The sequence below is a fragment of the Solanum lycopersicum genome, chromosome 11, assembly GCF_036512215.1.
Source record: "Solanum lycopersicum chromosome 11, SLM_r2.1".
NCBI lineage: Eukaryota > Viridiplantae > Streptophyta > Magnoliopsida > Solanales > Solanaceae > Solanum > Solanum lycopersicum.
In genome coordinates, this window is record NC_090810.1 from 1,425,816 (window position 1) to 1,444,619 (window position 18,804).

The 18,804-nt window shown below is 31.2% G+C and overlaps 2 protein-coding genes across 2 annotated transcripts; both read right to left on the reverse strand.

Moving 5' to 3' along the window:
* Positions 1-7,349: 7,349 nt before the first annotated feature.
* On the reverse strand, positions 7,350-9,106 carry LOC101265502 (U-box domain-containing protein 21-like). The gene has a single exon (XM_004250408.4). The coding sequence runs from the start codon at positions 8,880-8,882 to the stop codon at positions 7,590-7,592; it is 1,293 nt and encodes a 430-aa protein (XP_004250456.2). The 5' UTR covers positions 8,883-9,106; the 3' UTR covers positions 7,350-7,589.
* A 3,840-nt stretch (positions 9,107-12,946) lies between these two features.
* LOC101250851 (receptor protein kinase TMK1) lies at positions 12,947-17,431 on the reverse strand. Its single transcript, XM_004249863.5, has 2 exons — positions 14,382-17,431; positions 12,947-13,711 (listed from the first exon to the last, which is right to left on the reverse strand). Exons 1-2 carry the CDS (start codon positions 16,663-16,665, stop codon positions 13,182-13,184), a joined length of 2,814 nt encoding a protein of 937 aa, XP_004249911.1. The 5' UTR covers positions 16,666-17,431; the 3' UTR covers positions 12,947-13,181.
* Positions 17,432-18,804: the final 1,373 nt, after the last annotated feature.

Sequence of the window (18,804 nt, forward strand, 5' to 3'; positions counted from 1 at the left end):
GAACTTGAAAATGCACTATTTTACCACGCCGGATAAGCATGTTCGATTTCCAAGATTTTAACGAACGTCCATGAAAATTTTCAACCATTTTTGTTTCAGAATTTGCGGATAAAGAAAATTATGGGCTATATCACACGAAAATTGATAAAATCTTTCTTTGCCTGCTTCGGAGCACGTTTGGACTTGAAAATGTATCATTTTTTCTGCGAAACGAATTGATTCCATTTCTAAAGTTTTAACAGACGTCCATAATAATTTTCAGTCATATTTTTTCAGAATTTCCAAATCAACAATAACTATGGGCTATAGCACATGAAAATCAATAAAATATATCTTTGCCTATTTTGGCTCGTTTGAACTTAAAATACACCATATTCCCCCGTGGGACAAACTGGTTTCATTTTTAAGGTTTTAACGGTCTTCCATGAAAAATTTTGGATCATATTATTTTAGAATTTTCGGATAAAAAAATAAATGGGCTATCACATAGAAAAATCGGTAACATAAGGCGTTGCCTGCTTTGTGCTCGTTTGTACTTGAAAATGCAATATTTTTCACGCAAAACGAATTGATTCCATTTCTAAAGTCTTAACGAACGTTTATGAGAAAATTCTGTCATTTTGTTTCATTTGGATAAAAAAAATTCATGGGCTATATCATATGTAAATCGCTAAAAGTTGTCTTTGCCTGTTTTGTCGCTCGTTTAACCTTAAAATGCACCATTTTTCCCCGTGAGATGAAATGGTTCCATTTTAAGGTCTTAATGGACGTCCACGAAAAATTTTGAGCATTTTTATTTGGATTCTATATAAAAAAAATTAATTTGCTATTGCAAAAGAAAATCGATAAAATTTATCTTTGGCTATTTTTGAGTTCGTTTGAACTTGAAAATGCAACATTTATCCCCGCAAAATTAAATGATTTCATTTCTTAGGTATCAACGGGTGTCCATGAAAAAATTCGGCCATTTTATTTCGAAATTTTTGATTAAAAAAAATTCATGTGCTATAGCATAGGAAATTCGATAAAATTTTTCTTTTCTGTTTTGGGGTTCGTATATGCTTGAAAATGCGTCTTTTTTCACCGCAGGACAAATTGTTTTTATTTTTAAGGTCTTAGTGGACGTTTATTAGATATTCGGTTATTTTATTTTAGGATTTATTGATTAAAAAATCATGGGCTATATAGCACACTAAAATCGGTAAAAATTATATTTGCCTTTTTTGGGGCTCGTTTGAACTATAAAATGCATCATTTTCTCCCGCGGGATGAACTGGTTCCATTTCTTAGGTCTTTACGGACGTTCATGAAAAATTTTATCCATATTTTTTGGAGTTTCCGGATTTAAAAAAATTGATGGGTTATAGCATACGAAAATCGGTAAAATAGATCTTAATCTATTTTGTTGCTCGTTTGAACTTGAAAGTGCACAACTTTTCCACACGGGACAAATTAATTTCATCTTAAGGTGTTAACGGATTTCCATGAATATTTTTGCCATATTGTTTGGAAATTTCTGATGAAAAAATCAATTGGCTATAACACACAAAAATCAGTAAATTTGTCTTTACCTTCTTTGGAGGCTCGTTTGAACTTGAAAATGCACCATTTTTCTTTCTAAAAAGAACATGTTTTATTTCTAAATTATTAGGGGACGTCTATGAAAATTTTTTGGCCATTTTGTTTCCGAATTTTTGAATAGTAAAATACATGGGCTATAGCACATGAAAATCGATAAAACCCGTCTTTACCTAATTTGAAATCGTTTGAACTTGAAAATGCACCATTTGTCCCTGTGAGATGAACAAGTTCCATTTCTACGGTCTTAACAGATGTCCTTAAAAATTTTTGCCTTTTTTGGACTGGTTTGAACTTTAAAATGCACAATATTCTCTCGTGGGACAAACTGGTTATATTTCTAAGGTCTTAACCGACTTCCATAAAAATTTTGGTCATACTATTTTGGGACTTTTGGATAAAAAAATTCATGGGTTGCATTGGGGTTTGTTTATACTTGAAAATGTTCCATTTTATCCCGCAGGAAGAATTGGTTTCATTAATAATGTCTTAAAGATCGTTTATGAAAAATTTTGGTCATTTTATTTTATCATTTTTGGCAAAATTTTCGGCCATTTTATTTCAAAATTTGCGGATAATGGGCTATAGTACATGAAAATTGATAAAATCTGTCTTCGCCGACTTTAGGGCTAAATTGAACTTTAAAATGCACCATTTTTCCACGCGGGATGAATTGATTCAATTTTTAAACTCTTAACGGATGTCCATACAAAATTTCGGCCATATTGTTTTGGAATTTCCAAATCAAAAAAATTTATAGGGTATAACACACGAAAATCAATAAAATATATCTTTGCTTATTTTGAGCTTGTTTGTACTTGAAAATGCACTATTTTCCCTGCAGAACGAATTGATTCCATTTCTAAGGTCTTAATGAACGTTTATGAAAAATTTCGATCGTTTAGTTTCATGATTTCTGGATCAAAAAAATTCAAACGCTATAGCATATAAAAATCGGTAAAATTTATCTTTGCCTTTTTTTTAGGCTTGGTTGAACTTGAAAATGCACCATTTTTTCCCGCGGGACGAAATGGTTCCATTCAAAAGTCATAACTGATGTCCATTACAAATTTTGACCATTTTATTTCTAGATTTTGGATTTTTAAAAAATCATGTGCTATAGCACACGAAAATTGATAAAAGTTGTCTTTGCCTGCTTTGGGGCTCGTTTAAACTTAAAATGCACTATTTACCCTACTGCATGAACTGGTTCCATTTGTAAGGTCTTAACGGATGTCCATTAAAAAATTTGACCATTTTATTTTAGAATTTTCAGATAAAAAATTCATAGGCTAACACATGAAAATTGGTCAACTCTACCTTTGCCTGCTTTGAGGCTCGTTTGAACTTGAAAATGCACCTTTTTTCCCTCAAGACGAACTGGTTCTATTTCTATGGTCTTAACAAACATCCACAAAAAAATTCTACCATTTTTCTTAGAATTTCTAGATAAAAAAGAATTCATGGGCTATAACACATGAAAAATAGCAAAAACTGTCTTTGCTTCCTTTGGAGCTCTTTTGAACTTGAAAATGCACCATTTTTTCACGCAGGATGAGAAGATCTGTTTCTAAGGTTTCAACGGGCGTCTATGAAATTTTTTGGCTATTTTATTTCAAGATTTGTGGTTAAAAAAAATCATGGGCTAAAGCACATGAAAATTGATTAAATCTTTCTTTGCCTGCTTCTGAGCACGTTTGCACATTAAATTTTTTTGTCTTTTTTGTAGCTCGTTTGAACTTGAAAATGCACCATTTTACCGCGCGAGACAACTTCTTCCATTTCTAAGGTCTTGACGGACGTCTATGAAAAATTTTGGTCATTTTATTTTTGAATTTCTATATAAAAGAATTATTTGCTATAGCAAACGAAAATCGATAAAACATGTCTTTGCCTGCTTTTGAGCTCGTTTGAACTTGAAAATGCAACATCTATTCCCGCAAAACAAAATGATTTCATTTCTTATGTCTTAACAGATGTCCACGAAAATTTTTGATCATTTTATTTCAAGATTTTTAGATGATAAAAGATTTATGTGCTATAGCAATGAAAATTCGATAAAAATTTCAAGCCATTTTGCTTTGGATTCATTTACATTTAAAATTCACCTTTTTTCCCCACGGAAAGAACTGGTTACATTTGTAAGGTCTTATGGACGTCTATTAAATATTCGGTCATTTTGTTTTAAGATTTATTGATTAAAAAATAATGGGCTATAACACACTAAAATCGGTAAAATCTATCTTTGCCTTTTTTGGGCTCGTTTGAACTATAAAATACATGACTTCCCTCGTGGGACGAACTGATTCCATTTCTTAGGTCTTTACCGAGTCCACGAAAAATTTTGGTCATATTATTTTGGAATTTTCAAATTAAAAAAATTCATTGGCTATAGCACACGAAAATTGGTAAAATATATTTTTATCTATTTTGGGGCTCGTTTGAACTTGAAAATGCATAATTTTCTCATGCGAAAAAAATTGATTTCATTTTTAAGATCTTAACGGACTTCCATGAATAATTTCAGCCATTTTATTTGGAAATTTATAATGAAAAAAATCCATGGGCTGTAGCAAACAGAATTCGGTAAAATATGCATTTGCCTTCTTTGGGGCTTGTTTGAACTTTAAAATGTACGATTTTTCTTTGCGAGAAAAACAGGTTCTATTTCTAAGGATTTAACGGACGTATATGAAAAATTTAGGCCATTTATTTTCAAATTTTTCGAATAAAAAAATTCATGGGTTATAGCACATGAAAATCAATAAAACCCGTCTTTACCTACTTTGGCTCGTTTGAAATTGAAAATGCACTATTATTCCCTGCGAGATGAACAAGTTCCATTTCTAATGTCTTAATAGACGTCCACAAAAAATTTCGGCCATATTATTTTGAAATTTCCAAATAAAAAAGAAATTCATGGAATATAGCACACGTAAATCAATAAAATATATCTTTGCATTTTTTAGGTTTGTTTGAATCTTAAAATGCACCATATTCCCTTATGGGACTAACTGGTTCCATTTCTAATATCTTAACCGACTTTCATAAAAAATTTATGTCATATTGTTTTGGGATTTCTGGATTAAAAAAATCCATGTGTTATAACATACAAAACTTAGTAAAATCTGTCGTTGCCCGCTTCGAGGCTCGTTTGTACTTGTATGCGCCATTTTCCCCGCAAAATGAATTGGTTCCATTTTTAAGGTCTTAACGAATGTTTATGAAAAACTTCAGCCATTTTGTTTCATGATTTTCGGATCAAACAAAATTCATGGGCTATAGCATATAAAAATCGGTAAAATCTGTCTTTGTCTTTTTGGGGGCTTATTTGAACTTGAAAATGCATAATTTTTTCGAGTGCGATGAAATGGTTTCATTCTAAGGTCTTAACAGACGTCCATGAAAATTATTGACCATTTTATTTCAAAATTTTTGGATTAAAAAGATTCATGTGCTATAGCACATGAAAATTAATAAAAGTTGTTTTTGCCTTTTTTGGGGGCTCGATTAAAGTTGAAAATGCACCATTTTTCCCTATGGGATGAACTTGTTCCATTTGTAACGTCTTAACGGACGTCCACAAAATTTTTTAACCATTTCATTTTAGGATTTCCGGATGTAAAAGTTGTCTTTGCCTGCTTTGGGGCTCGTTTAAACTTTAAAATGCACCATTTTTTCATGCGGGACGAATTTGTTCCATTTCTAAGGTCTTAACAAACGTCCATGAAAAATTTCAGTCATTTTATTTTAGGATTTTCGGATTTAAAAAAAGCATGGGCTATAGCGCACGAAAATCGATAAAATCTGCATTTGCTTGCTTTGGGATTCGTTTGGCATAAAAAAAATACACCAGTTTTCACTGCGGGACGAAATGCTTTCATTTCTAAGGTCTTAATTAACGGACGTCCATGAAAAATTTTGGTCATTTTCTTTTGAAATTTGTAGAGCAAAAAAAAAAATGGGCAACAACACACGAAAATTTCATGAATTTATTTTGATCCAGAAACTTTAGTATGGTATATCCCGAGGTTATTTTATCGGCAAATCCTACGTGGTATCCTACGTGTATTGTGTCACATATGATTCATGTGTCTACTTGTTCAACTTTATACAAGTTTAAGTGTCTACTTATGCATACCCAAGGTTGAAGGGCATAAATATGAAATGAGGCAAAGTTAAAGGACACATTTATGTAATATGCCTAAAAACTTATATATATTAATTACTCCCTCCGTCCCATTTTATGTGGCACTTTTAAAATTTTGAGATTCAAACAAGTATATTTTTTACCGTAAATTTTTCATAATCTTTTAAACAATTTGAATTATCAATTATTGCTACTTGTAGTACTTTTCACGTAACTTACAAATATATAAATTCATTTCAAAAGATTGTAAATTTCCGATTGATCTTAAACTGTTTAAATCTTAAAAAATGAAAAGTGTCACATAAATTGAAACAAATGGATTACTGAGTAATAAGTTCCTTCATATATATATACACTCATAATAGTCAAACACTCAATTATTTTTTTCTATTAATACATATTTTACCAATATTGAAGTAACATATTTTACCAATATATTCAATAATCGGTAATATCGTTTTACCAATGCATATTTTATATTTATATCTAACATCTCTCATATGTTTTTTTTTATCTTAATATGGGGTGTGGTAAAGTCTGGTACTCTTATATATATATATCTAACATCTCTCATATGTTTTTTATCTTAAGGTGGGGTGTACGGATTGAGATTTGCCCCGCCTTAATTATTGGGATTTGCCTTACTCAGTTGAACTCAAACCTACATCGAAAAGGTTGATATATTAGTGATCTTGATACCATTTATAATGGCCCAGCCTACTAGTGATATTATCCGGGCTTAGGGGCTTAGGGCCAGCACGACTTAAAAACGCATCACTAGCTGATTTGTCTGCTTACTTATTTACTCAACATCATTCATGTGTTTTGTCGATGTAAAACGTCTAATCTTAAATTGAGGTGTTGCACCCATCAATTAGAATGAAAAAAAAATTCTAATCTTTGCGCGAAGATGAAAATTTTAAAGCATTAATTGTGACGCTCATCAAGTTAGAGCAATCAGACAATATCTTTTTTATGACATTCCATCAAATTCAGATGTTCGATTAAAACAATATGAAAAAGTTTCAATTTCGTTAAATTTAAATTCTCAATTAAGACAATCAAAATGCATAAGAAGAAGGCTGGTAATAGGTTTGAACATTGACCGTTGAATAATCGAAGAAAAAAATTACGTACGTAGGTACGTTTACTTAGCTAACATTTTTAGAAATTGTTTTATTTAATTTGAATATATTTTTGGAAAAATATGTTTATACGAATTGGGTAATGATTTTTTTACCTCTTTAATGTAATTTTTTTTTAACTTATTATAATGAACTACATTTACTATTAGTTGTCAATTAATATTCAAAATTTGTATCCAAAATATTCTATTTCTCTAAACTTTAATAGAAAAAAAACGTCTCTCATTCACCCTCTACTCTTTATTTCATGAATAAGTTTGAATTATTAAAAAAAAGAAACGGTAAAGTAAAATATTAGGAACGGTTTATCGATGAAAATTATTTACTCTTTTCTTTTCTGTTGAAAATTTCAATCAAATATAAGGAGGAGTCGTTAGGCCATGAGTTATTTACTTTCCTTTTTGTTGAAAATTTCAATCAAATATAAGGAGTCGTTTGGCAATGAAAAAATGGATAAAAGCAAACGTAAAGATCAATGATCACACAAATTTCAATCAAATATATTTCTACCTGGTTAATCGCTTTTTTTCTACATTTATACATATTAATTTTCTACGTATTACAAAAATTGTGTTTCTATCTATATTGCTGAGATCCTCCAAAACTATCACTATTATAACTAAGAGGTATCAAATCTTTCAAATGTAAGACAACATCTGTAGCGACAGCTACATATATCGATATTTTCAAAGAGCACGAACGACCTAAATTTCCTCTCAATATGACTTCTTGAGATACTTGAAAGTTGATCCATCAAAGCAATCCACTCTATCTTTGTAAAGATTCATCAATTTCAACAATTCAGTAGCTTTTTCCTTAGTTTTTTCACCACATCCCACTTGTAAAACCACCAATAATTTTTGAAATACACCTAATTCCAATGCCTCAATTACTGAATTATTCTCATTATTTCCACTTTTGCAAAGTTTCCACAAAATTGAAGTTGAACATTCTGTGGCCATTTCTGTAACTCTCATTATTTTTTTGGCTATTATTGCCATAGTCAATCCATGTTCATAAGCCTTTTGTTTCCCTTCTTCAAAATTGCAAATTATGTCCAAAATAGCCAACCCCTTCTCTATTATACTCTTTTCACAATCCACAAGCATTTCAACAACCAAACAAACAATCCCCATGTTTACAAATTTAGACACAATTTTCTTGTTATTTTCACTTGATGTATATGAGATAATAGAGTATATCACCGTTAACGACGCTTTCGTCGTGGAGGGGCAAATCGGTACTTTCACCATTTGGTACAAAGATTCAACCAAATCTTCGATATCTATTAACACATTTGTGCAACTTTGGTCATAATAGAGCAATTCCTTCATGACTATAACTACGTTTTGTCTTGCTGATAAATCTTCACCTTTCATGAACCTTGCCATGCAACGTAAAGACGTCGATGACACGAGTTTCGATATCCCCTCTTGACCAATAGGAAACATCCACGTCATCGCCGATAACAAGTCCTTCAAGAGTTCATCCTGAATTCCCATAGAGAAAATCTCGAAACATGTTGCAAAAACATAACCTACCCCACATTCCACTATGCATTTCTTGTTTCTATCGCTCTCTTTAGCTAAAATCCTGACTCGTCCAACTAACTCTCTGCATTTCATCTCGTTCCCTCGTCGAGCTTCAATCATTAGCCTCGAGCAAATCTCCGTTACTTGAGACGAATCGATTGGAATTCTAGGAGTTGGAACTCTTTCAATGCCATAGTTTTTGTTCTCCACACACCAATCTTGAATCGTTTTCCTTATGGCATGGTTTGGTATGAGATTGAAATTTCTCAAATGTTGATTCGTCACGGGGCACGTTGAGTTCCGTGCCTCGATCCATTTCTCGATGTTTTCACGATCATATGAAATTCCAGTACATAATGTGACTGGATCTTTCATTAAATCAAGAGAAATCGGACAAAGAAAATGAGATGGAATCGTAAGTTCTTTACAAGAGTTCAATTTTGTAACCTTCTTTTTACGTATCCACGAAAAAATCATCTTGACAATAAACTTGTAACGAAAAATATGAACAATAAAATTTATTTGAGAGAATTATAAGTTTTTTTTTTACAAATTTTTGATGTGTTCTTTTTTTTTTACTACTTCTTGTTATGAAGAGGTATATATATATATATGGGAAAAGTGAATTTATTTTTATTTTATTTGGTAATAGAAACAGTCAAAATTGATTAGAAGAAGGTTTGATTTTGAACGTTGAATGTTGAATATTTGAAAAAGAAAATTAAGTGTATATTTATGTTCACAGCTAACATATTTAGAATTTTTTTATTTTTTTTTTATTTTAATTTTAAAAAAAGAGTAAAATTGTATAAAGACGGCAAAATGGGTTGACCCGATGACCAAGTCGTTAGTCAATACAAGTCGGTGGGTCGTGTCTGACCTGTCAAAGGCTGGAATTTTTTTAATTGTTTTTTTTTTGGTATTTCAAATAAGGACAAGATATTAATTAATTCTTTTTTATTTCTATTAGTGAATTTTATTTAGCTTAATACGTAAATATGTTATTTTAGTTTGTTTCAAAAAGAATGACATGTTTTTATATTAATAAAAGTACAGAAATTTTACCTTTAAGTTCTCTTATAACGATTATCTTCTATTAGTTTTACAAAATTCCAAAATCTCTCATTTTCGCGCATCAGATTAATGTTTCAGCGCGTCAGATTAGTGTATCATGTATAAGATGTAGTATTTTACTTAATAATTAATGTATCTCGCGTATTAAATTAATGTATTAGCACTTATATTATTATATCAGTTTGAGAAATTTCTGTAATTATAAACTTACAAGGGTCAAATGGTAATTTTTCGTTAAAAGTATGTGATTTATGTCATTTGCCCTATTATATTTAGTAACTGTTTAACTTTAAAATACTCATTTCACGCGCAATTAGCATTACTTATAGTCACACAAACATTTACTAATTATTTAAAACCACAATAGTTTCAAAAGTTTTTCTTTCTTAAGCTCCATTTGATCAAATCAAACTAAATGGGAGTATTTAATTTGCTCTAACTTGCTTCAATTCTGAATGTGTACTAGTAAACATTACAAACGTCGTATTGTGTAGAATATTGGATTGGATGTAGAGTACCATGTAAGACGTCAAGTAGGATGCGTGTCATTTTACTTGTTTAACTTTATATAAATTTAAATATTTATTTTTTTAACTAAGATCAAATTAAAAAAAAACACGTTCATGTGCTATTATTTTATCTCTTTTTAATTTTTGTGTTGAATAAAATTGATATTGGTCTCTCGTTAGATCACAATTAGAGAAATTCAAAAGAAGACACAAATAAATTCTATTTATAATACTCTTGATATAATATTTTAATGTATAGACGTTATTTTATGAAACAAACAATCTAACGATATATGAAAACGGATGTTAGCATACACAATCATTTTACTAAATTTTTTATTTTCAACTTTGTAATATAGTAGTGTATATAACTAAACATATGCCTTTCAATAAAATAAAGTTTTCAATCCATTTATGTTTTAACAAAATAAATTAGTTCATCTGAATTCGTGAAAGAAAAAGTTGAATATATTTTGATTCATCTAATTTTTTTAATATTTATCACATCGGTAAATTCATCAGCAATGAAATGAATTAAGCGAAAATTATATGAAACAGCAAACTATTAATTCAAATTAAATGTTATAGTTATAGTTTATTTTAATTGTAATTTGTAGCAAACATTTTCTTTTTTGTCATCTGATTCAGTATACAATTAGGCTTTTTCGGTACACAATTAGTCATTTTATACATTTCGGTATAAAATATATAAAGTGCGTTTGTGTTTGTATAAAGCGTGAGAAAAGTGTATATACAAATACAAATACATATATTTTCGTCCTATACACTTATAATTATACAAATATAGATCTTATTGTACAAATTATAATGTATAAATGAATTTATACAAAACTGAACAATGTGTATAAAGTTGAATGTTTGTAGCGTATAATACAAATCAAAAGCTCCAGAGCAAATATAAAATTTGCTATAGAACGTAATTATGCAAACTATAGTTATAACATACAAATATGATTTTTATATTTATTATATGTGAAAGTTTCTCATTAATATAATATAATGACAAGAGAGAGTTATTCAAATGGTAAGTATCCTTACTTTTAATTTTAAAATTATGAGTTAAATTACCAAAAAAGCAAAAAGATAGAAGCGAGTTAATATATATATATATATATATTTCAATTTTTTTTTGGGGGGAAAAGTTAATACATCCTAACAGGCCATTTGACAGATCTAAGTGGAACTAATCTACTCCTAAATTAATTCCTGAATTTATAAACATCTCTTTCTATTTATTTTTTTCCTTTTTGTTGGATTTTGTATCTTTTGTTTGATATTCGTATTTGTCCAATTAATCTGATTTCGCTCAATATAATTCATTCGAAACTATTGCTTCCTATGAAAAAAAAATCCTCTTTATAAGTTAATTTCTGGATGTAACTCGACTTTGCATAATTTAGCAATTATATTTATTAAAGTAATAGTATTTTATCAAATTAATTATGAAAAACTTCATTATTAATGCTAAAGAAGTATATAGTTTATGTTTGGTCATTCAATTATAAAATACAAACATAAAATATATATCTTTATATACTTTACCATTAATATCTCATTCAAATAGATAAACAATTTGATATATTCATTATGAGCTATCTAACTAAGTACTTCAATTTAATCAATCTTTAGATTAAATTTTTTAACGAAAAATACTATAAATTGTGATTCGTCTATAGTAATATCCAAAGATATGTATATTTTTTAAATTTTTGAAACACAAAATCTTGGCCATTAAGCTATTAGTTTTAGATAATATCATGATTGAGACAGATAAGGATGATATAAACCTCCATGTGAAGTCTCTTAGTTGTTGGTCCACAATTTTAAACAAACTAAGGTGGAGAATATATACACAAATTTTGTACATGTGACCAGCTATTTTTTTCAAAAAAAAAAAAAAAAAATCTTTGGATGACAGTAGAACATGCTTTTTGTTTTTATCCTCTCCAAATTAGAGGAAAAAATTTATAATATTCCACTTTTTATTTTTTTTTTTGTTTTGTTTGTATCACTCATTTTGGTGATGAAAATGACTTTCTACTTATCTTATATACCAAAACTAGCTGTTATTTTGTGGTATGTGTTGTTTTTGAAATTAATGATCAATTCTAGATATGAGAAAAGCATGATGTTAAATAGCTAAGACTTTCATTTTCATTAATCCCCTACCACATTCTCTTTGTTTCTCGATAAAAATAATATCTTGCTCAACTTGCACGTACCTCAATAAATCTGCTAGCCTTAGCGCGATGAAAAAAAGAAAAAACTAGATCTATTTGTGTCTAATGAGTTTCAAATGATCTAGAAATATGATACTTACCAGGCGTGTTTTTCACTCATGCACTTCATTAATATCTAGGCCTACCTCAATTATTTCATCCCGATACTTACTGTACTTATCATCTAGCACTAGTCGATGAAGAAGAAGAAGAAGAAAATAGTGCTATTTGGTTTTAGTAAAATTTAAACGCTTATCTATCATGTTTTTCACTCACTTCATTAACTTCTACACGGAATCAAGGATCACATTCTCTTCTTTTTTTTTTCTATTAGAAAGACAATTGATACTTGTCTTTCTTACATCATATGATTACAAAGAGTAAAGACAACATCCTTTAGTGGAGCTCAGACATTTGGTTTACTTGTGAAACTTACTGTTTGACATGATTGAATATTACATGCACCTTAAAATATCTGTGTCACCCTTGAATCGAGAGTCTATCGAAAATAATAGGCTAGGTTGTTGTTGTATCATAACAGAAAACTTTACATTTTGCTTGAAAAAGCATCATAAGCAAAAGCTAACTTTATAATTTGCACACTTCAAAGCCACTTTACATTTCAATACAGCTTGCACCCTACTATTTTTCTAACAAAAAACAAAACAATTGAAGAACACAAAAGTAACCATAATCTACTGGTAATTGATGGCATCCCTTTCATTTCCAACCAAACCACAATGTATTCACATGGAAAAAGAGAGAGAGATTCATCATCATACAATAAGAGTCAAAAGACAATAAAAATCTTAAAAAGAATCCCTATAACAATGAGTTAAGGTAAAAGCATAAAGAGTTAAAAGCAAAAAGAAGAAGAAAATGTCGTGTGACTCACGATGAGGAAGAAACGGAGAGAATGAACAACCAAACCTAGATCAAAGAGTGTCAACTTCTCACCTACCATCAGAAGATGTAAATGACTCAGCAAATCCGTAGGGGCGAGTAGGTATGCTTGTTTGAGTGTTATCCAAGCTTGGAAGGTAAGAAGAGGAGGATGAATCCATGTGACTTGAACCTTCATAAGCTTGCCACTTTTTAAGCGCTTGGGGTAATGACATATCGAGATCAATGCCGTATATGTCCTCTGAGCACTCGTCGGATGGTTTCCAGAGCTCTACAAGAGATGAAAGAACATTGACAGCATGGCCCATGTCAGGCCTTTGATATGGCTCCCTTGCAGAGCAGTGGCCAGCTAGCTCAGCTACAGTGCTGATACTGGCGAGTGTTTCCTCACTAAGGTTAATTGCAGGGTCGATTGCCTTTCTGAATGTATCCTTATTGAGATGCATTCTTCGGAACCATGTTACTAGATGCATGCTCTCCTCAGGCTGGCTTTCATCAAGAGCCTTTCTTCCTGTGATGAGCTCCATCAAAATCACACCGAAACTGAACACGTCCACCTTGGTTGTCACTCTCCCTGTTACTGGCAGACGAAACAAGATAAAATACAAGTTCAGATAATGATGTATCTACATTCCAAAAACGCCTATGCACATATCACGATCAGGAAAGCGAGCAAATAATGAACTTGGTTATCCTTGAATTCCACCAAGGGGAAAAGTAAACAAGAGGATCTTCTGTCATAGGAAAAATGACATGTTTAAGTGTGTGATTAGGCTAAAGTAGAAAACGGTGACATTCCAGCAAAGCATCAGGAAAAAGTATTTCCTGTAGGACGGGTATCCACATTTAGGAACCAAGTAATCATAGCTTTAAAGGGGATGACAAAATCAAGGATACAAGTATGAAACAATGAATGAATGAAAGGTTCTTTACCATGAGCACAAGTAGAATTGACAATGAAAAAAGACACAAACATTAATATATACAACAGATTTAGACCTCTTATAGGACAAAAGCTGATTAACATAAAACAGGCTAAATTTCTTAGAGTACACTAAGTATCATCTGACTCTTATCAGTCAAATGACTGCTAATTCTTCAGAAGCATCCTGAGTTCAAACCCCTAAGGTACTCACAATTCATACTTTAGAGGTTTTAAACTTAAAACCAAGTTTATCTAGGCATCAATTACATACAAATATTATATCAGCAATTTAGCATCAGAAGACACATATAAGGAAAGAGCATACCTGCATATTCCGGTGCCAGATATCCAAATGTCCCAGCAATCCTTGTCTCTATAGAACCTTTCCCTTCTGGAGCAAGTCTGACGAGGCCAAAATCTGCAACTTTAGCCCTCATATCATCCCCTAGAAGAATATTTGAAGGCTTCAGATCCCGGTGAATGAAACTCTGATGGGCTAAACTATGGAGGTACTCTACACCCCTAGCAACATCTAATGCAATGGTCAACCGTTTTGTCCATTCCAGGGGTTTAAGCCCTTCTTCTGCCCAGTCGAAGAGATGACTGCTTAATGTTCCTTGAGGCATGTATTCATACACTAGAAGCTTCTCATTTCCATCAAGACAGTACCCAAGTAGTCCAACAAGATGCCTATGTCTGACCTTAGTCAAAACAGCAATCTCGGATTTGAATTCAGCTAGTCCCTTCCCAGTGATGATTCCATTTTCCATTCTTTTGACTGCAATCTTAGTCCCATCATGCAATTCACCTCTGTAGACAGTGCCAAAGCCTCCCCGGCCTAGTATGTTGTCTTCACTAAAATTGTTGGTCACATTCTTCAGTACCTGAATGGAAATCACCATATTTCCTGCTTCAACCATTTGAACATCACCGGCTTCACTAGCAGAAACAGTATGAGTTTCACCAACTGCACCAACACTGACACTGGATCCTGCAACTGTGATTTTCACACTATCATTGTCAGAACCAGAATGGTGTGGATGCAATACCATGGTATTTGGACTTTGCACTCGGCTAAAACGCTTTTGTTTGCTTTTGTACAGACAGAAAGCTGCCGCTCCAATCAAACAAAGCATAAATACACCTCCAATTACAGAAAACACCACAATTCCAACCCGGCGATTGGACTTCTTACGAGCTGCTTGGGAATTTCCATCATCAGAGCCTGTTGAAACACCTGGAGAACTGCCTTGGGAAGGTGCATCACTCTTGTCCTTCCCAATATCAGGGTTACCACTATATTTCAGAATCAAATTTTTCCTAAAAGCTGGTACCTTTCCATAAATTTGATTGTTTGACACATCTAACTCTGTAAGGCCTGTCAATGTGGTTAGCTCTTCTGGAATGGTACCAGTCAGATTATTATCAGCAAGAACTATTTTTTGTAGTGACTTCAGTGAAGCAAATTCAGGAGATATTGTTCCAGAAAGCCCCATTTTCTGGAAATTTATGACAGTAATGTTACCATTACTGCAAGTAAGACCAAACCAATCAGCACAGGGATCATTTTCCTTCCAGTTCTTCGCAAAAATCATTGGATAATCCATTGATTTTGCAATTGAAAGCAATGTATTAACTCTAGGATCACAATCACCTGGTTGTAGCAAACAAAAGCTGTTTGTACCTTTTGCTGAATCAACAACAACAGAACCTTTGAACACCGGCATTGGTCCTTGAAAGAAATTATTCGCCAAATTAACGAACTTCAAAGACTCAAGATTCATCAAAGAACTAGGCACAGGACCAGTAAAGGCATTATCTCTAAGACTCAATGTCTCCAAAGCCTTTAATCCTGAAAAGTCTGGCAATGGCCCCGAAAAGTTATTGGAATGCAACCAAACCTCCTTCAGGAATGTCATGTTTGATATAACATCAATTCCTCCATTAAGCTTCTGTCCATTTAACCATAAAGACTCAAGCAGCAAGCCAGAAAAACTGGAGGGCAATTCACCCTCCAAGTTATTGCCAGCCAAATGTAAATTTACCAATCCAGGAAACTCATCAGGACTAAAAAAGTTAGGAATTCTCCCAATTACATTTGCTGAATTTGCTGAAAAGTTTTTAAGTGAAGAAGCATTTCTAAGGCTCTCAGGGATCTCCCAACCAACAAAAGGGTTCTTATCAATATCAACAGACAGTAATGAAGACATATCAGTAAAGAAATTAGCAGGAATTGAACTAAACTGATTTTCACCAAGCAGTAACACTTGCAATGAACTCAAGCCACTCAAACTAGGCAAAGGGCCAGAAATATTGTTTCCTTGAAGCTCTAAACGTTCAAGTTCAGTAAGTTTAGAGATTTCTGGAGGGAGAGTACCTTGAATGTTCTGGTGCCCAATTTGGATCCGGATGACCCGTTTGTCTGAACAACCAACATGGTTCCATTTGCATGGATCCGGGTCTGACCATCCAACTTCTTTAGGTGGGTTTAAGCTCTTTTTCAAAGCTAACATGACTGAAACATCATCATCTTGAGACTCAACAACCAAAAAAAATGCAGAAATACCAAGAACAAGTAATGATACAAGCTTTAAACTAAGAGTATTCATTTCTTTGCAAAGATTGAAACTCTTAAACAAGACAATGAAAAAAAAAACAAGAACCCAAGTGTTCTTTATAGAACAAGTAAAGATACAAGCTTTAACACAAGAAGGGTATTTATATCTTTTGTAAAGATTGAAACTTTTTGACAACACAATGAAAAAAAAGCAAGAACCCAAGTATTCTTTACAGAACAAGTAAAGATACAAGCTTTTAACCAAGAAGGGTGTGCAAAGATATAAACTTTTTGATACACAATGAAAAAGAAACCAAATGTTCTTTATAGAACAAGTAAAGATACAAGCTTTAACACAAGAAGGGTGTTCATTTCTTTTGCAAGGATTGGAACTTTTTGACACACAATGAGAAAAAGAAAAACAAGAACTCAAGTGTTCTTTACTGAACAAGTAAAGATAAAAGCTTTAACACAAGAAGGGTGTTCGTTTCTTTAGCAAAGATAGAAGCTTTTTGACAACACAATGAAGTAAAACAAGAAACCAAGTGATCTTTGATGCAAAAAATAAAACTTTTTTCAAGATTTTAAGAGAAACATTGTGCAATGTGGTAGGGTTTTTTTTGCAGAGTTGAGAGTAGGAGGAAGAAGGAAGCACATGAGAGAAAGGGCCCACTGAAAACTGGAAAGCTAAGAATGGGGAGAGTTTGTATAGAGAAGCAAAATGACAGTAATAAAAAAGCTGGATGATTCTTGGGAACATGGCCTAAATAAAGGACAAGTTGGCAGTTTGGTTTGATTTTGTGTTTGTCAATTATTTCTTCTTTTTTTTTCTAGTTATATTCCAAATTTAAATAACTACTCTAGTAGTGTTTCTTTTCTATGTCATAATTTTCAAAAAAATAAAAAATATCACATAAACTGAGAGGGATAAAGTAATATAATATTGTACTTTTTTCGTTTTAAAATAATTATCATGTTTCGCTCTCGAAAGTTAATATGGAAGTTAATGAATTGAAATATGTCTAACTAGCATAGTTTTACTGATTTCATATCTAAATTATTTAGCTTTTTTGTTACATGCGTAAGTTATCTCACTATATATATACGATATAACACATTTCGATTACTAATTGGCTAAATTATTCAAATTATTTATCTATACAATATAACACATTTCGGTTACTAATTGGCTAAATATTTCAAATTATTTGAAAATAGGCGCATAGAGACTTGAAAATCCATTAAAATGAATCCACCTAGTATCTATTGATTATTAAGGCTAATTAAGCTAATGAATTTTAAAAGACAAAAAAAAATTATGTGATTTCTAAAAAATATATTATTAACAAGGAGAAAATGTGATGAGGCTAGACCCCTTATCTTCCACATGAAGTCACAAGAACAAGTAAAAATTAAAATGTATATTAAAATATTAATCAAATTTCAGATAATTTGATTCTTAAAATACACTAATTAATAAGTAGTTCAACCAATCATTGGAGACAAAATGAGCACATTAATGTTGTTTTTTAATTCAGTGCATTTTAAGCTAACACATTACATAGTATGTTGGAAAATATTATGTGGTTGAAAATAGCCAATAATCTGTATACATACTCCCTTTATTTTATTATTTATAGAAAAATAATAAAAAATGACCACACACACAAAAAAAAATCAATATACCTTTTATTTTCAATTGAATATAACAAAATAAAAACTGACTACAAAAAAAAAAATATATATATATATATATATAACAGTAAAACAAACTTTAATAGTAAGAATACCATTTATATATATATTTCAAATCTTTTTTATTTTGTTTTAGTTATAATGAGTTTGATAAACAAAACAAGTATATAAGTTTTTGTTTTTAGTATTATAGAAATTTGGTGAGGTCGATGTGATCAAGTCTTTTATTTTGCTATTTAGATGAGTTAATATTTAATTTTGTTTTAAAATAAACTTTTTTAAAGATGCGAGATATAATTTATGAGATAATATGATATAAAATATTAATTTATATCTCAATTCATATAAAACAATTATTTAAAAAACAAAAATTAATGATCAACTCAAAACTTGAAAAAAAAGGTGCAAAATAATCATAGAATTAATGGAGCAACTAACAATGCAAAAATAATTCATTTAAACAGAATCATAAAAACCAGATACATTTAAATACAAA

Bases quoted from the DNA above. Each gene is read 5' to 3' on its own strand.
- LOC101265502 (XM_004250408.4), bottom strand. From the start codon at position 8,882: ATGATTTTTTCGTGGATACGTAAAAAGAAGGTTACAAAATTGAACTCT.
- LOC101250851 (XM_004249863.5), bottom strand. From the start codon at position 16,665: ATGAATACTCTTAGTTTAAAGCTTGTATCATTACTTGTTCTTGGTATT. The intron at 13,712-14,381 runs GTATGCTCTTTC...TTCGTCTGCCAG, and splicing joins TCTGGCACCGGAATATGCAG to TAACAGGGAGAGTGACAACC.